Source organism: Dunckerocampus dactyliophorus, chromosome 15, assembly GCF_027744805.1.
Source record: "Dunckerocampus dactyliophorus isolate RoL2022-P2 chromosome 15, RoL_Ddac_1.1, whole genome shotgun sequence".
NCBI lineage: Eukaryota > Metazoa > Chordata > Actinopteri > Syngnathiformes > Syngnathidae > Dunckerocampus > Dunckerocampus dactyliophorus.
In genome coordinates this window covers 24,227,124-24,246,521 of record NC_072833.1, presented here as the reverse complement: position 1 = coordinate 24,246,521, position 19,398 = coordinate 24,227,124, and the positions used below count along the sequence as shown (strand labels likewise).

At 41.2% G+C, this 19,398-nt stretch overlaps 2 protein-coding genes across 2 annotated transcripts in view; one reads left to right on the top strand and one right to left on the bottom strand.

The window, feature by feature from the left end:
* LOC129168152 (kelch domain-containing protein 1-like) overlaps nt 1-6,357 on the top strand; it is a 17,286-nt gene extending 10,929 nt beyond the window's left edge. The window contains exons 7-13 of the mRNA XM_054753091.1: nt 143-217; nt 313-371; nt 458-570; nt 778-850; nt 4,286-4,370; nt 5,803-5,882; nt 6,061-6,357. Of these exons, the coding sequence (XP_054609066.1) occupies nt 143-217; nt 313-371; nt 458-570; nt 778-850; nt 4,286-4,370; nt 5,803-5,882; nt 6,061-6,184 (609 nt within the window). The 3' untranslated portion in view covers nt 6,185-6,357. The remainder of the gene's footprint in view (nt 1-142; nt 218-312; nt 372-457; nt 571-777; nt 851-4,285; nt 4,371-5,802; nt 5,883-6,060) is intronic.
* LOC129168153 (LIM and SH3 domain protein 1-like) lies at nt 6,333-19,398 on the bottom strand. Its single transcript, XM_054753092.1, has 7 exons — nt 19,231-19,398; nt 18,065-18,159; nt 17,885-17,969; nt 11,907-12,014; nt 8,475-8,544; nt 8,321-8,370; nt 6,333-6,847 (listed from the first exon to the last, which is right to left on the bottom strand). Exons 1-7 carry the CDS (start codon nt 19,297-19,299, stop codon nt 6,674-6,676), a joined length of 651 nt encoding a protein of 216 aa, XP_054609067.1. The 5' UTR covers nt 19,300-19,398; the 3' UTR covers nt 6,333-6,673.

Sequence of the window (19,398 nt, the reverse complement as noted above, 5' to 3'; positions counted from 1 at the left end):
CTGGACGGGTTGCAAGTACCCCACTTGGCCCCAGTGCAAGCAGACTGATAAAAAGAAAGTGAAAAGAAACCTTTTTGTGGACTCTGTCAGGGACGTTTGTCGTGCATTGTGCAGTCCTAAAGTCTGCTTCTGGCCCAAACAGGGCCCTGTGCCAACCCACCGAGGCTGCCACGCCAGCGCCGTGGTGGGGAGCAAAGGCTACGTGTGTGGCGGCGTGGTGAGTGGTCCCGAGATGCACTGTTGGACAGTTTGCTTGGGAAAGGCCCTTTCCTGTTTGAGCGTCCTCTTCCTGTTGCCTTCACTGTGTTGCAGGAAAGTGCAGACTTGGACCTCTTCTGCTTGGACCTGGACAAATGGACCTGGACTCAATTGTAACACACAATAGTGTCTTCATTTGTCCAGGTTACTCGTGTTGTGTATTCATGTGCTTGTTTTCGCCCCCGCTTTTGCGCACCAGTAACGTCTCGCCATGCTGCGCGCCGTTGGGCCGCTCCATGCACACCATGACGCCCACCTCCGACCACACCCTCTTCGTGTTCGGCGGTCTGGGCGCGGATGGAAGCACCCTCAGTAAGTGTCGCAAACAAAGCACAGGCCGATGTTTCTAGTCGTGTGTACCTAATGTAGTGACTGTCAAGCGTGTCCACACAAAGCAGCGGCAGGAGTGAAATCTGGCGTGCATCTTATCACTTTGTGCACAAAGTTGAAGGCCACGCTTGGGGGGGGGATACAGATGAAAACAAACAAGTTTAGTTGTTTTTTTTCCTTTTTATCTAGATGACGCCTGGCAGTTCGACACGCTCCGGAGAGAGTGGAGCAAGATGACGCACCCGCACAAGGACAAGCCCAGGTAAGCCTCATCGCCACACTCCCAAAATGCATGAAAAGACGTTCACAGGCTGTCGAGCGCAAGCCGAAGCAGCAGGTGGCGCCCTAACCTTCTAACTGCAAGGCGGTTTTATCCAGACGGAAGCCTGAAAGTCTCGGCTTCTGAATGCAGTCGTCCCTCGCTACATCAATAAGCGATCGCTGTTTGGTAGCTGAATATTTAAACAGATTGTACCTAAATCAAACATTTTCAAGCATAAAAATGACTAAATGATCTAAAATACAAAGCAGAAGAAGTGACAGTGTATGATGTAGTACTCTACATTGGCCACTAGGTGTGTGTGTTCGGTGAGACAAGGGCCAGACGTGGCGCCACTCTCAGGAAAAATCTTAGAATTCCTCAGATTGTACGATTTATCTTAGTACTTTTACTGAAGTTACAGTATTTACAAAGCATCAAAGGTGGAAATGTTAGGAGTGGTGAGGGCGTTTAAGAAGCCTAAGAGTGGCGGAAATGGACAAGATGGTGGAAAGACTGAGCGGGGGAGTGTTCTCCGTACGCTAAGTGATTTAATAACACGCTGCCGGCTCGATCATGCAGGGATAATGTTTGAGGTGCATTGCAGTGAAATGCAACAGTGCAGCGGTGTGACTCGGGTGCGTCACAACCCTCACGTGGTTAGCAATCACAGGAATGGCTGACAGCTGGCTTGGCGTCCACCATTAATATCGAATACATGAAGTAGTAAAATGCCCAGCATGGACAGTAAACATAACAAGCATATCAATACAATGGACATGAGAATGAGGTACTTTCAAACATTTTGAAGCGGAGTCATAATTTAATTTAGCTGAGTTTCATCAAAATGAATGTCACGATTGCACGTTTCTTAATACAGTCCGAGTTCTAAGTGATCCCTTGATTTTTACTGTCCATTCATTCTGAGTGCAGAGCGCATTTTTTCTCTTTTTGGTCGTTCCTCCTCTTTGCAGCAACCAATCACAGCTCATACCTAGCACACCTAGCACACCTCCTCACTAAGATACTTTTCTGTCCCCTCCTTGCTCAGAGTTGCTCTCAGGAACTTCCTTAATCACGCTTAAGCTAAGATTCCTTGCTTGGAATTTTTCAGCTTTCTGAGAAGCTTGAATGAATACGAGCCCTGTCTGCTAGCAAACACGTTCACTGCGACACGCAAACCGTTTTATTTACGTCCTTATGTCTACTATATTGGGTAATACCAGTGTAAAGCCATTTAAAGCCGCCATTACAATCCATTGAGACGATAGCCACCGTGGAAATTGTGCTGTCCAGAGGGGAAAAAAGGAACTGCTAACATGTGTTTGTCTAATATGTCTTTATTTTCTCACATATCTACTATTTTGGGTAATACAAATGTAAAGGTGACCACATGGGGATTATTTCATGTCTAGAGGGCTCTAATATTGTTTTTAGAAGCTCGTAAACAGGTTTTCTATGCCATAACTACAAAAATATTCAATTTATTAAAATTGAATCCTACTTGGCGGTCTGGAACCGGTTAACCGCCATAAACGGCGTGTCACTATTTTTGACACTCCTCCAAAACCCTCCTGCTAGCTTGACGTTGACGTTCTCCTCTGATTTCAGGTCGACATTTCCAATAAATATGACTGCTTAGATTAGATTCAGCTCCAGAAGCCCCCCCCCCCCCCTCCTCTTTAATTGCCATTGTGCACTCGTGTCATAATTCAGAGTTAAGCCCTACATACGCCTCACACACTTATTAAACTCAAATGTTTTTATCACCGCCACCATTTTGGATTGGTATACATGTACATCCAATATTTTCAAATCTAAAAAGAGGAAAAAATTATACCAGTGCTGAATAGACAAATGCGTCACTTCAAGTCACACGCACACTTAAGTCCCGACGTAGGAGCGTCCATACTCCATACTCCTCCAACAGCGTGCAAGAGCACTTCCAGCCTGCAAAAGTCCAATCTTTAGTTTTTGATTTGACGTTTAAATAAAGTCCTTCCAAGTAAGCCCAGTAAATGCACTTGGAGGTGCGTTCATTGTCAACATTCTTGACAGACATTTCAGTTAGTTTACATTCTCACACGACCGTGCTGAAGGGTGCCTTTCCCGCTCAAGCATTTGGAACGGGTGTCTGGGATGTTTGCAGACATCCAGGATGTTTGCACATGGCCAGACTTACTGTATGTACGTTCTCATCAACCTTTAAGTTTGTTTCTGTGCCTGTGAGCAGTCTTATTCAACGTATTTAACGTACAAAATGTACAGCTAGTCGCCACTAGCGAGTCCTAGCGGAAGATGATCCCAGAACACATGGTGTCAAAGTTTTCACTTGCGCATTTCACAGTAACTACGGTGCTTTCAAAGACCGCCAAAAGGCTTGATGGTGGGGGGGAAAAAAAAACATTGACATCAACGAAAAAACATGTCAAAATTGTGGTACATGTATGCTGTACATCAGGGGTGTCTAACACAATCGTATAAGGGGCCAAAAATCAAAGCCTGCTTTAGATTGTGGGCTAAAGTGGACATACTGGACTTTTTTTTTTTTTTTTTTAACATCGAAGTGGGGGCATTTTTTTGTGTCATTCATTCCTGCTTTAAAATATATTTAAAACATCTCTCAAAATACGCCGGGAACTCAAGCTAGTCTGGGAAATATTTCCTTTTTTTTTTTTTTTTTTAATGCCAAAAAAAATCACTGGAAATAGCCTGGGAAATCAAACTAGTCTGGGATTTTTTAAATGGCAGAAACAATTCGATGGAAATAGGCCAGGAAATTGAGCGAGTCCAGGAAAACATGTTCTTCGGTGGGGGGAGGGAATTAGATGCCATTTTTTTAATACATTTTTGAGACCAAAAATCGTCAAATTTGCAGGGTCGTGAATGAATGCTGCTGAATTGCAAGTATGCAAGGAGCCACTGAGGGAAACAGTAAAGTTAACAAAACCTAAAGTACGTATTGCCAGGGTCTCCCGGGGGGGGGGGGAGAGCTGTGGCTTGTAAATGGCCCTCAGGCTGCACTTTGGATGCCCGTGGCCTGGTGTGACCTTGTACAAAGGAGACGGCCCACAGCAGTGTTGGTAATGACGTGACCTGATTGTGGGCGTGGCACAACATGCATGCCTGCTGTCACTGTCGGCAACACCTGGAGCGAATTCCTTACTTGGCACAAACACGCTCCAGGAAGTGCGAGGTGTCCTGGCTGTCAAGGTTCAAAACGATACGCCAAGTGGAGTTGCTGTGTTTACACCGCAGCAATCACGGTTTGTAAACCACTTTGAGACCCCATACTTTTTCTTGGGTAACCGCGGCTGATGACCTTCATGTGAGCTGAAAGCTGCACTTCCTGTCTGACCGCCGCCAGTGCGGAGATATGAGAGATGGCGTGTTGTCTCTCTATCTCGCTAACGTGACACCTGTCTTCCTTGCGTGCAGGGTGTGTCACAGCGCCTGCCTGGGAAGCGAGAGCGATGTCGTCGTCTTTGGGGGAAGCAGCAACCTGCGCATCCTCATGGATTCCGTAAGTATTATGATTTGAAAATATGAATAGTGCTCAACTCCAGTGATGGCTGTGGTCCACCCGTCATGCTAATGAGGTTCAAAGCTGAATATTTCAAGTAAAAGTCTGCATTTTTCGTGTGCTTCACTTCCATCTAGGAATGCATTTTGTCAGCTTTGAGTTTGGTATTTGTGCAAAGAACCACTTGGAATGCCATCCTTCGCTTGCAACGAAGGAAGCCGAGTAGAGTTGAGTTGGTGTCGGGTCACGTGCTCATCCCCGGCAAAGAGCTCAGAAAAGCAAGGGTGTCCAAAGTGCGGCCCAGGGGCCATTTGCGGCCTATGGCTTGGTGTTTTTTTTTTTTTTTTTTTTTGCTTAATTGGCCCGCAGCATGTTGAAGAAATAAGTTAAACCAAAAAAATGGCCAAAATGGGGGAGAAACTCCAAAAGGCATAGTGTAAGGACAAAAGCTGAAATGTTAAATAAATGCAAAGCTTTATCAATTTTTTTTTTTTTTTTTTTTTTTGTGTACTTATAAAATTCCAACTGCAAGGTTGGTAGGTCTCTAAAAGCAGTCCAACGTAGGCCAACATGCTAAGCTATCGCAACGAAACTTCCACATCTTAGCTTTTGTGTGCTAAGTGACAGAGCAAATTGATGTCATCTGATGTAAAAATGAAATGGATATGAAAAAAAAAAAATACAATTTTAGCTAAAACTAAACAAAATAAAGTTACATAAAAAATAAAACTATACAGCAAAAATAAGGTAGTTTGAAAATTAAAATAAACTAATTTAAAAATGCCAAGTTAAATGGAAAAAAGGTTTTAAAAGCTAATTAAAAAAAAAAACGAATTAAAAAAATAAATGCAAAAAGTAAAAGTTCAGTAAAGAAAACAATTTAAAAATCAATATCAATCAATTGCATTTTTTTAAAATACACAGCTGTCCAAAAAAAACCAAACTTATAGGCCGTAAATATGCTGGGCCTCGCTTTAAATACTCACCTGACTAATTGTGCAACCAGCGTGTGGCGTTGCACCTCAGGAATGTTGTGCAGATTTATGTAAAAGGCTTTAAGTGTTGCAGTGTTACTTTGGCACGTGTGTGTGTGTGTGTGTGTGTGTGTGTGTGTGTGTGTGTGTGCTATTGTAGCGTACTAACTGTTGCGTAATAGGAGCTGGTTCTAGGAGCTTGTTGTGGTTCTCTCTCGGCGGATACGTTTTGTGCATGAAGCACATGAAGACGAAGCAAATGATTGCAGTATTTCATATATCTTCAGAATAGGCTAATAGAAAATGAGCTGTGCATGTACTTGGACACCCCATGTTCCATGTTGATCCTGTACTAACTACATGGCAATCAAAGGTCAAAGGTTGGACTAGACCATACTCAGGTCCACCGTGAGGTTCACTTCCTGTTGCTGTCCCAATACTTTTGTTGTGGTTGCTAGGTAGCAGTGCTGAGGGCTCCGTCGCAGCATCACTGCCGAGATGTGTTCATCTTCCAGACGCAGCCGTACTCCCTCTTCAGGTACGTACGCAAAGCCTGCACATGGAAGGGGCGGGGCTTGTGTTGTTTGGGACCCCTTCACATGCGTAAGAAGGTTACACGTGCGCGCACACACAGCTCTCCCTATTTATACACACGCTAATGAGCTTTACTTGTGGCAACTTTTTAAAGTCCGTGTTCTCGGTGGTCTTGGGTCCAGGCTGTGCGAGGACTTCCTGGGGAGAAACGCGGCGCTGCTGGGCCGACGTCTGGCGTGGCTGCCGACCAAGCTGCGCGGCAAAGTGGAGAAGAGGGTCGCCTTCTTCTCGCTGCCGTCGCCTTGAAGGGGAGCAACTTTTAAACATGTTTATGAGGGTATAAAAAAACAAATATGGTGCTTAAGATTTATCCGTTTTTGTTTTAAACTAAAGTAAAAGTTGTCTTATTTTAATGTAAATGTGATAGTTTTATCTCCAAATGTTTTCACCTGATTTTGAATAAAGTTGATTTGCTTGTACTTTGGTGTTTTTATTTTTCTTTGCCTCACATTTAATTTGAATAACAAAACATGATGCCCGGTGGAATACATTGTGGTGGTCCACAGCAGAGGTTTTCAAAGTGTGAGCACTTGAGGGTCAACGGAAATTGTAGTAATGCCTCAAGCCCAGCAGAGGGTGACAAATGGCAGATGTTGTGGGTTGGCCGGGCTGCTGTGTAAGGACATTTTGGGACGCCTGGAGGCGGCCCACGATGGTAAGACTTGGAAAACCCCTTGTCTCCACAGTATAGTCCACACGTGAGCGTTGGAAATCTCTTCATTCGTCGGCTTTGCGTCACACGGGTCGCACGTAGTTGGCGGGAAGCATTCCTCGCTGGCCCGTGCGCTGGTTGCTCCCGAACACCCAGCCCTCGTCGATGGGCTCCACGTCCCAGATGAGGTCGCCCTCCTGCAGGGAAACCTCATCGGCTTCCGCCGCCGTGTAGTTGTACACGGCCTGGTAGCGACTCTGCGTGTGGGGGGCAGAGACACGAGTTAGAGATGACGGGATGGTCAATATTTCAAGAAATGCTCTGCTTTGTGTCGCCTAAAATGCTACAAATTAGACAGGCTGAGGATCAAAATCCATTTTTAAGCCTCGGTTGTCAACTCGTGCTTCGGGGCACAAGTGGGTTGCGAATCCATTCAAGTCAAACATGACATTCAAATACGTAACATACGACTGATGACTGACTTTGATGTAAACTTTAGCGATGTTTTAGTCGTCTTCCTCGTTTCTTTGACAAAATGTAATAAATTCCTCTAAAATGCACCTTTGATATGTAATTATGTCTTTCAAGAATGTGTCAAAAGATGGCAGTCTTTAACAAATCCATTTGCTTGGTTTCACTTCAGTATACAAAATATAAACAAATGTAGGCATAAATAAATGTAAAATAAAAATGACAAGTGTAAAAAAAAAAAGACATAAAAACGTAAATAAAAATGACAAAAGCATAAAATAGAAATACAGATAAAAAATAAACGTAAAAAATAAGAATGAATTAAAAATGACTTCATTTTGATTTCATTTTTATAGACTTAATTAAAAAAGCAAAAAATAGAATTAAAGATAAAAATGACTGAAATAAAGTACAAACATTTAAAAAATGACTTAAAACAGAATATAATGGCTTAAAAACATAAAAAATAGAAATAAAAATGACTTAAATGTGTAAACACATAAAAATAATGACTTAAAAGTAGGGATGCTCCGATCAATCGGCCACCAATCAAAACGTCCCATTTCCATGAAAAAGCATGTGACCTGCATAAGCTGATAAATGCCTTTCAACACCGATCACCCGTGGCTCGTCCTTCGCAGCACGCGGTCACACACATCACACACATCGTCTCCCGCCCACTTTCCTTCACACTGCGCAGGCGTGCCAAACCCAAACCACTCATGCCTGCCGTGTGGAATTTACCTGCCGTTTGTGTGAGTGATATCAGTTTTGCACCCTGCAAAGCGTGCCACGTTAAAGAGTTTTACGTGATGGAGTATGGTGAGTGTTCGAGGCTCACATTGCGACCGTCAGTCAAACGGCATGCACTAGTCCGTATGTGCGTGACGGAAGTCCTGAAACATAATTCAATTCATCGGACGAGATAGCCATTCTTCGTCAGCGGAAGAAGACACCGGGTTCGCCGGCTGCTCTCTTCGTGCTGCTGGAAGTCCTAATCGGCAGCATAAAACCGTGATTGGAGCATCCCTACTTAGAAGTATAAAAAAAATTATAAAAATAAATGAAAAATTACTTAAAAATGTAGAAAAAAAGACAAAAGTGTAAAAATCATAATACAAAAAATTTAATGTCAAATAAATGTGTAAAAAATACCCAAAAAATGACTTAAATTAAAGTGGGTCGCGACTTAATGACCATTAAGATGTTGAGAACACTTGTTTTAAAGACTGTTTCGAGAATGCTTGTAAGGTCCTCACCCCTCCACCAGATGGAGCTGTAGCAAGAGGCCCCTCCTGGCTGGATGCATCTTTTTCATCATCGCAGAGCCGAAAAACATACAGGAAAAAACATTTATGTAAAAATAAAAAGGGATTAGGAGGGATTCATGCGTCACGTGAGAAGGGGAGTCACCTTGCCTATTTTCCGGAGGCGGCGCGTCGCTTCGAACTTTGCTCTTCTCGAAGTCTTCGTGGTACTTTATCTGCACACACGGAACACAGCCACAAGAGGGCGCCAGACTTCACTTGACGGTCGGTAAAGACATGAAAATGAAGTACATAAAATAACCCATCTATAAAACAATCAGACGATTTAGAGTCCAATAATTTGACGTTTTACTATTTTATTTTAAATGGGATTTGTCCTTATTTGTGTACTTTGTAAACATTGTTCAGATGCTTCCACAGTGAAATGCCAACAAGAAATACTTCCCACAATTTTTTTTTGGCAGCCTTCAATGTTAATGTAATGTTTAAAATGATAAAAACAAAGCCACCTAGACAACAAGGGGCGTCCAAAATTTTTCAAGCGAGTGCCACATAGTGAAAAAGGAAACTTTGATATTTTGTAAAGCAACACATGTAGATATGCTAACAAAAAGCGTGAAAAAGCGTATTTTTAGTATGAACTTCGATCTTTGCTTTTCAACTTTCTTCTTGTAAATTTCCTTCTCGTAATTATCACTTTATTCCCATATTATGACTTTATAGTTAATAGTTTAAGACGCATTCCAGTTAGCCTAGCCTAAAATTTGCAAAAAAGTTCACTAAGCAACCCGAATTTGCTTAATTCCCCTGAAAGCAAACCGCGACTGGGGTTAGCATTTAGCTTAGCCTAGCTTAACGACAAGAACGAAGGGAAAATGTGAATGTAGCATCTTAAAATCAATAACGGCATGTTAACCTGGAGAGAACAGTGTATTTAATAATTAATAATTTGTGGTTTGATTACCTTTTTTCATAGTTGAAACCATTTTTAAATCAATTTTAAAGATGCTAGTGTGGGCTCATTAAAGCTGCAATCGCTTACATTCAAGAAAAAGAGAAATATTTCAATATTTAACCAGCGAGTATCACCTGTGGACAGCTACTGCAGGTACACCACGTATACTCACTCTTTTTCTCCCCCATTTTTGCAGATAGTTTTGACATTTTCCATATATTTCAACTTTCTTCTGAAATGATCCTTGTAAATGTACTTATTGTAATATCCATCAATTTTCTATGCCGCTTATCCTAATTAGGGGGTATGCTGGAGCCTATCCCAGCTGACTTTGGGCGAGAGTCCGGGTACACCCTGGACTGGTCACCAGCCAAGCATTTCCTCCCACATTCCAAACACATGTTAGGTTAATTGTCTAAATTGTCCACAGGTATGAAAGTGAGCGTGAGTGATTGTCTCCATGCGCCCTGGCCACCAGTCCAGTGTGTCCCTCACATGAAGCCCTCCTAATCTCTTTATTTGATTGTGATATTTATGTATACACTATATACTGTACAGTGGTGTGAAAAAGTGTTTGCCCCCTTCCTGATTTCTTATTTTTGTTGCATGTTTGTCACACTTCAATATTTAAGATCGTCAAACTAATTTCAATGACAACACAACTGAACACAAAATGCAGTTTTTAAATGAAACTTATTAAGGGAGAAAAAAAAATTAATTGAGATCTATCAGTGTGGAAAAGGTTCTAAAGCCATTTCTAAAGCTTTGGGACTCCAGCAAACCACAGTGAGAGCCATTCTCCACAAATGGTGAAAACATGGAACAGTGGTGAACCTTCCCAGGAGTGGCCAGCCAACCAAAATTACTCCCAAGAGTGCAGCGATGACTCATCCGTGAGGTCACAAAAGACCCCACAACAACATCCAAAGAACTGCAGGCCTCACTTGCCTCAGTTAAGGTCAGAGTTCATGACTCCACCATAAGAAAGACACTGGGCAAAAACAGCCTGCATGGCAGAGTTCCAAGACCAAAACCACTGCTGAACAAAAAGAACATTAAGGCTTGTCTCAATTTTGCCAGAAAACATCTTGATGATCCCCAAGACCTTTGGGAAAATACTCTGTGGTCTGACGAGACAAAAGTTGAACTTTTTGGAAGGTGTGTGTCCCATTACATCTGGCGTGAAAGTAACGCCGCATTTCAGAAAAAGAACATCATACCAACAGTAAAATATGGTGGTGGTAGTGTGATGGTCTGGGACTGTTTTGCTGCTTCAGGACCTGGAAGACTTGCTGTGATAAATGGAAGCATGAATTCTGCTGAAGGATGTGTCCGTCCATCTGTTGGTGACCTCAAGCTGAAAGCAACTTGGGTTCTGCAGCAGGACAATGATCCAAAACACACCAGCAAGTCCACCTCTGAATGGATGAAGACTTTGGAGTGGCCTAGTCCAAGTCCTGACCTGAATCCTATTGAGATGCTGTGGCATGACCTTAAAAAGGCGCTTCATGCTGGAAAAGCCTCCAATGTGGCTGAATGACAACAATTCTGCAAAGATGAGTGGGACAAAATTCCTCCCCAGCGCTGGAAGAGACTCATTGCAAGTTATCACAAATGCTTGATTGCAGTTGTTGCTGCTAAGGGGGGCCCAACCACTTATTAGCTTTAGGGGGCAATCACTTTTTCACACAGGGACATAAAGCTTTGGATTTTTTTCTCCCTTAATAATAAAAAGTTTCATATAAAAACTGAATTTTGTGTTCAGTTGTGTTGTCATTGACTAATGTTTACATTTGTGTGATGATCTGAAACATTGAAGTGTGACAAACATGCAAAAAAAACCTGATGGTTCCAACCCCATTAACTCATTCAATCCCAGCCATTTTTCAAAATTCCCCCCTTTCAGTGGCGCCCATTTCAGATGATTTTTAAGTGATCTTTCAAGGCACACAGAATATTGTGACAGATTAGACTCTCGTCTTTCATCAGCATGTTTCTACCTTTTCCCTTTCATTAGTAATAGAACATACTGTAGGTACGTTTCACGAAAATATCATTTCCTGAAAAAAAAAGGGAGAAAAACATCTTTTTGACTTGAACTAAACCAAATATGGTTCCTAGCTAAGAGTTTAAATAACAACGACGATAATCAAAGAGAAGCACAGGTGGAAAAACATCATCTTGACTGTGCTAAAGTTTCTTCTCATTCTGAGTGTGCGTGTGTGTGTGTGTGTGTGTGTGTGTGTTGCTTTCAGTGTGGAATGTGTGAGAGCGGATGTTGAGCGGGTGTCCACAGCTGAGATCTTTTGACCATATAGGGCCGCCTCTTGTGGGCTTACACAGGAGAGAAATGTTTAAAATGTTCCTCGCTTGCGCTTCCTTCAGTGGAGTTGTGTAGCGCTACACTGTCTCACTCACACACTCACACACACACACACACACACACACTAGCATAATGCACTGTGATGTTTTACTTCTCCAGATAAAACCTAAGTCATGGCAGCAATACCTACAAAAGGCCACCAGGTGCCGGTATGGCCTCTTGCTGCTCTATTCCGCATGTATTAAATATTAAAATGTGATTGAATGCGATTGTTTTTTGTTGTTGTCTGCGTTTCTTACGTTGCTGATCTGGTCCTGCGTCTTCTTCAGCCTTTGCATCTCGGGCGTGTCGGTCACCACGCTGAAACCTTTGCCCTTGTTCTTCTCAAACTCTTCCTTGTAAAGGGCCTGGAAGCAAACCGCGGTTGTGGTTAGCAGTTAGCTTAGCCTAGCTTACCGACAAGAACGGAGGGTAAAATGTGAATGTAGCATCTTAAAATCAGTAAAAGCGTGTTAACCTGGAGATGTTATTGTATTTAAAGTCATCATTTATTCTTTGATTACCTTTTTTCATAGTTGAAACCTTTTTAAAAGCAATTTTAAAGATGCTAGTGTGGGCTCATTAAAGCTACAATCACTTACATTCAAGAAAAAGGGGGAAATATTTCAATATTTAACCAGCTAGTATCACCGATGGACGGCTACTATTCATTCTGTTTTTTAAATGTAAATTTTAAGCTACAAGTCGTGGTTCATAAATACAACAAACAAAGCCAAGACACTTCATGTGGCAGTCAACTACATGTACACACACACACACACACACACACACACACGCACACAAAGCGAGAGCAGTGTGGTGAGTCACGTTGTGGCCATGAGGAATATTTGCAGTGCGTGAGAGCTGCACTGTCGAGACTTTTATGGATATAAACGATGAGCTGCTGCTGGGATGAAGCCGGGACAGACGGGAACGGGAAAATCAGCCCTTTGATTTCCGCACCAGCACTTCACCGCACAACTGCACCGCTCTGCCTTTGATCCTATACGACTTTCTAATTGATATCATATTCATCATTTCAATGTGTATTTTATTATCATTGTCATCATTATCATTAGTCATATTCATATAATAATACAATAATAATCATTCTTATTAATACAAGCAATATTGGTATTAATGTTATCACTAGTATTACTACTAATGTTAACGTACATACAATATAATAATATAATGATACTAATATGAGTAACAATATTGATATTAATAGTAGTCATGATATTCAATGAAATGTTTCATGATTATTAGTTATCATATTGCTTCTATTGGTATTAATATAAATATTTCTTCATTTTTAACATGAGTAATCATGGAGGAAAAGGCTTCTTGAGACGTCATCTGTACTTCTGTGTAGAAGGTGTCGGACGTTTCGCTCCTCATCCGAAGAGCTTCGTCAGCAAACTAATAAGTGCTGGTAGCTTAGGCCTTAAATACAGTAAGAGTGGGCGGAATTGGTGTGCCAACACCCTCCTCCTATTGGTTCGTTACACGAAGCCTGGGCGGAGCAGTGGTATAATCCTATCCTGTTATTCACACCTACGATAAAAGGGAAGTGTCGCTCCCTGAATTGGGTATGAACGACTCTGATACTGGCTTGTTAGCATCTATTGTTCTGGCTCGGCCCTGCCTTCACCTCATTTGCAAGACTAAGAGCTGTGGGTTTTGGTCTCAGTAACCTGCTGAACACAGGGTCCAAATTAAACCTCAAACCACCATTCCGATTCAATGATGGGTTCTGTTGTTTGACAAAAATAGCTTCCTTTACTCCTCTTTCAAACCATCTGTTTTCTTTGGCCAAAATCTTTACCTCGCTGTCCTGAAAAGAGTGATTGGTAGCTTTCAGGTGTAGATGTACTGCTGATTGAGGACCACTAGCATTGTCCCTGCGATGTTGATAAAGCCTTTTTTGGAGCATTTGCTTAGTTTCCCCAATGTAGTGCTCTTTGCATTCCTCATCTTTACAGTGGATGGAATAGACCACATTGCTCTGTTTCTGGTTTGGAGCCTTGTCTTTAGGATGCACTAATTTTTGTCTCAGGGTATTTACTGGTTTGAAATAGGTAGGAATTTTGTGTTGCCATAAGATCCTCTGGAGTTTTTCGGAGACCCCCGCTACATAAGGGACTACCACTCCTCTCCTTTTTGCTTCTGTGGGCTTTTGGGTTTCTTTCCCTACTCTCTTCTTTTGACATTTGTTAAAAGCCCACCGTGGGTACCCACAGGTTGAGAGCGCTCTCTGGACATGTTGTGTCAAGAAGCCTTTTCCTCGATGGACAACTCCTGTACGACTGAGAGCCTACACAGACGCATTGCGACCAACTTTGGGAGAGACATCCTTCTGCTGGTACGTAGCTTAGAAAAGGCCACTCTTAAATTAGCAGATTTAAGGAACCACCTCAGATTTAATCTTAGATGCAGGCAGAGTAGGTTAATCCCCAAATGCATGAGGCAAGCGTCCCTTGAGCAAGGACACTTGGCAAGGAAAATGCAACAAAACTACATCAGAAAAATACAGAATTTGAGAATTAGGAGACTTAACATAGAGATAAAAAATAAACAGTCTGAAGTAGAAACCTTCTATCAGAGATTGCAAACCAAGCTTACGCACGAAACCTATCAGGAGGTTTGTGAATTTATCAAATCAGGTTATATGAAGCACCATAGCAAAACCAAAGAAAGGCATAAGGGAAAATTCCAGAAACTTCTATTGGAAAATCGACCACAGCTTGTCGTAAACACTAAGGATGGGGGGAATCAGACCAATACTAAAGAAAATTGGATCAAAAATCTGTCAGACAGAAGCCTCTCGGAGACAGAGAAGGCAGTATTAACCAAGGGTCTCAACTTCTCAGTGACTCCTAAAACGATACCCACAGTAGACTATATCACAGCAGCTGAATCGGCCATCAGGAACAATAACCTTTCTAGAACAGAGGCAGGGGACCTTCGTCTGAGAATATCGGCCCTTCTCAGTAGTGCCAAACCACCACCGTCCAATATCACGTTAGGTGAGAGGAAAGCATTAGCGGCTTTGCAGAAAGATGAGAGCATCACCATCTTACCAGCTGATAAGGGCAGATGCACAGTGGTTCTCAACACATTGGACTACGAAGAAAAAATAACAAGTCTAATTAGTGATGCCAACACATATGAGCAACTTAAAAGGGACCCATCCAGTAGGTATAAGAAAGAAATCATAGACTGTCTCCAAAAGTTAGAGAAGGAAGAACTAATTGACAGACAGATGTATCATAGGTTATACCCTGGGGAGGCTACACCATGTATCTATGGCCTTCCAAAAATCCACAAGGAAGGGTTTCCCCTCAGACCCATTGTCTGTAGCATTGACTCTACCACGTACAATGTAGCGAAATATGTAAAAACAGTCTTATCCCCTTTGGTAGGCAACACTGATCATCATATAGAGAACACAAAAGGGTTTGTGGCGAGCATCAAAGACCTCAGATTGGAGCCAGAGGAAACTTTGGTGTCTTATGATGTGACTTCACTTTTCACATCTGTCCCCACCTCAGCAGCAGTCTCGGTGGTGAGGAAGAGACTGCTCGAGGACTCAACTCTGCATCGGAGAACAAAACTTAGTGCTGACCACATCTGCCAATTACTGGAAATTTGCCTTAACACCACATATTTTCAGTTTAGAGGGAAATTCTACAGACAAATTCATGGTTGTGCTATGGGCTCACCAGTCTCACCCATAGTGGCGAATCTGTACATGGAAGAGATGGAGAAACAGGCTCTCACATCCTTCTCAGGGACAAAACCAAGGCACTGGTTTAGATACGTGGATGACACCTTTGTCATAATCAAAAAACAAGAAATTCAGTCTTTCACAGATCACATCAATGCGGTGGACACCAATATCAAATTTACTCGCGAGGACACTAAAGAAAACCAACTAGCCTTCTTAGACTGCAAGGTAATTATAGGAAAGGACAGACAGCTACTTACAGAGGTCTTTAGAAAGGCCACACACACTGACCAATACCTGCTTTTTGAATCAAACCATCCACTACAACATAAACTAGGGGTTATTAGGACCCTCCAACATAGAGCGGAACAAATACCAACTAGTGCTGAGGGAAAGAAAAAGGAGACACAACATGTCCAGAGAGCGCTCTCAACCTGTGGGTACCCACGGTGGGCTTTTAACAAATGTCAAAAGAAGAGAGTAGGGAAAGAAACCCAAAAGCCCACAGAAGCAAAAAGGAGAGGAGTGGTAGTCCCTTATGTAGCGGGGGTCTCCGAAAAACTCCAGAGGATCTTATGGCAACACAAAATTCCTACCTATTTCAAACCAGTAAATACCCTGAGACAAAAATTAGTGCATCCTAAAGACAAGGCTCCAAACCAGAAACAGAGCAATGTGGTCTATTCCATCCACTGTAAAGATGAGGAATGCAAAGAGCACTACATTGGGGAAACTAAGCAAATGCTCCAAAAAAGGCTTTATCAACATCGCAGGGACAATGCTAGTGGTCCTCAATCAGCAGTACATCTACACCTGAAAGCTACCAATCACTCTTTTCAGGACAGCGAGGTAAAGATTTTGGCCAAAGAAAACAGATGGTTTGAAAGAGGAGTAAAGGAAGCTATTTTTGTCAAACAACAGAACCCATCATTGAATCGGAATGGTGGTTTGAGGTTTAATTTGGACCCTGTGTTCAGCAGGTTACTGAGACCAAAACCCACAGCTCTTAGTCTTGCAAATGAGGTGAAGGCAGGGCCGAGCCAGAACAATAGATGCTAACAAGCCAGTATCAGAGTCGTTCATACCCAATTCAGGGAGCGACACTTCCCTTTTATCGTAGGTGTGAATAACAGGATAGGATTATACCACTGCTCCGCCCAGGCTTCGTGTAACGAACCAATAGGAGGAGGGTGTTGGCACACCAATTCCGCCCACTCTTACTGTATTTAAGGCCTAAGCTACCAGCACTTATTAGTTTGCTGACGAAGCTCTTCGGATGAGGAGCGAAACGTCCGACACCTTCTACACAGAAGTACAGATGACGTCTCAAGAAGCCTTTTCCTCGATGGACAACTCCTGTACGACTGAGAGCCTACACAGACGCATGAGTAATCATGTCAATAATTAATTATGAAGTAATTTATATTCATTATAATCATGTTTCATTTCAATATTATGTGATATATGAATAGTAATTTTAAATTATATAATTACATGATATAAATTCTAAATTATTAAATTATACATTTTTATAATTAATTATATCATAATTTTTATAATATAGCTACAAATATATTGATCGTATTAATATTAGTAATAATATTTGATTCAAATTTAATACTAATCATTGTATTAATAATAATATGAGTTTTTATTACAATATGTTCATACTACTAATAATGGTGACAATAATGATGATAAAATACACTTTCATGACCCCAGTAAAACAATTCAATAAAAAATTAAATGTAACTTTTTAATTCAAATGAATGTGAAATGCACAAGTTGGGGAAATGTACCGAAATGTACCTTTTCATGGTTAAACAATACTACAAAATGATTGTTCTATCGTATGGCATTCATCATATTAATGATATTACTGCGTATAGTAATCGTTTCTTATTGCTAACAGCAACGTTTCCTGTATTTCTTTGACTTGACTGGCTTGTATACTGTTTTCATCATGCATTGTTGTGCAACTACCGTAGTGTAGCTGTGCAAGGGGGGGGTGTCACAAGATGGCGTGTCACAAGATCTCGCGAGATGAAAACGTGACCAGACTTCTCGTTCTGAAAAAAACCGTCTCGTGGGCACTGCAAGGCCTGGGACGAATAAGTGAATTGAAGGCACGATCAATGAAAATGAACCGGATGATCAACATATTTGCACGTGCGTGCGTGTCCGGTTCCCTCGTCTCCCGCCTCCTAACAGGCAGGAAGAGAGTTCACTCTGTGCATTGGTTCCAGCACCTCGGCGCGTTTCTTCCGTAGAACAACGACATGAAGGGAGTGAGCCCTTTTGTCAGTTAAACAGTCTCTTTGTTTCGGCGGGTGCAGGCGGGGCCGCTAGCATACACACAGAGTGCAGACGAACGTAACGCAGTAAATGTGTCATTAGTAGATTGCAGTATATTGTGACATATTTTTTCATTGTGCTTTTCTTCAAGTGCTCCGTGACACCCCTGGTGAAGGGTCAGGATGAACATGATGGAAGTGGGCGGGGCCTCACCTGGCTGTTGAGCATGCTCTGCTGCTTGAGACGCAGGTTCTCGGGGGTGTCGGTGACGATGGTGAAGGAGGTTTTGGGGTAATGCCTGAGAGGGAACAACACGTTTGTCGCATGTGTGTTGTCATTACTGTATTTGTGTGTGTGTGTGTGTGTGTGTGTGTGTGTGTGTGTAGCACTTACATGCTGCAGTAAGGTCGCTTGTTGAAGCCTTTGTAGTTGTTCATGCTCAGGGCCATTTTACACACCTCACAGCTGAAACAACCTTTGTGCCAGTACTGCACACACACACACACACACACACACACACACACATACAAATATAAATATAAAATATAAATAATGAGTGATTATCCTATGTGTATTTACATATTTACAGTATATTACATCATTTGATATGATTTATATGAAGTATACTAAATGCATGTTATTTTCATTTTTTTAAATATTATGTCAAGTATATCAATTGTATATTAATTGTATTTCAGTGTATTCATATTCATATTTTGATGATGATAAATACAATTCAAATATATATATATATATGTATATATATATACACATATTTTTTTCACATTACTGGTTGGAAAATCCAATGGTTCTTTTTTACTATAACTTTTGTATTTATAGTATTTCATCTTATTTATATGAAGTATATTGATTGTATTTTATTTGTCTTTTATCATATTATATTGTCCTCTTTAGGGTCGCGGGGTTTTGCTGAAGCTCATCCCGGCAGACTTTGGGCGGGAGGCGGGGTACACTCTCGACTAGTCGCCAGCCAATGGCATGTTATGTATATTAATTGTGTATTATTTGTATTTATTTATCTTTATATTCACACTATATTTTGATGGTGATAACAATTACATGTTATATATTTAATATGCAGTATACAGTATGCACACACATATTTTTTCATTATTTAGAATGACTTTTTTTGGCTGAAAAATCACATGATTCCTTTAAGTTTAGTATTTATATTTTATCATTTCATTTGTATGGAGTACATAAAATGTATATTATTTGCATTGTACTATATTGTATGAAGTATATTAATTATAGATTTGCATTATATTATTTGTATTTAATTATATTCATATTATAATATATATAATATATATAATATTATAATATAATTTATACATATATTTATATATATATATATAAATATTTTATATTTTATTATTATCATAATCTTTCTTGGCTGGAAAAGCATGATATTTAAAACAAACTTGTATCTATATTATATCATTTTTGGAACATCGCCAATGTTGAGGTTTGCGTAGTAAAAATAGAAATAAACAGATAAAAAGAAATAACTAGTAAGTATGCGTGAAAGATCCGACCTTATCGAGGCAGTTGACTTTCTCTGTGGGGTAAACTGGTTTGCTGCATCTTCCACAGGGTGGATTCATTGCCCCTCCAGCAGGAAAAAGATGAGAGAAGTTGAGAAGAAGAGTGGGACGCGTGGGAGAAGAAGAAGAGGAGGAGGATGATAATACAGGAAATAAATG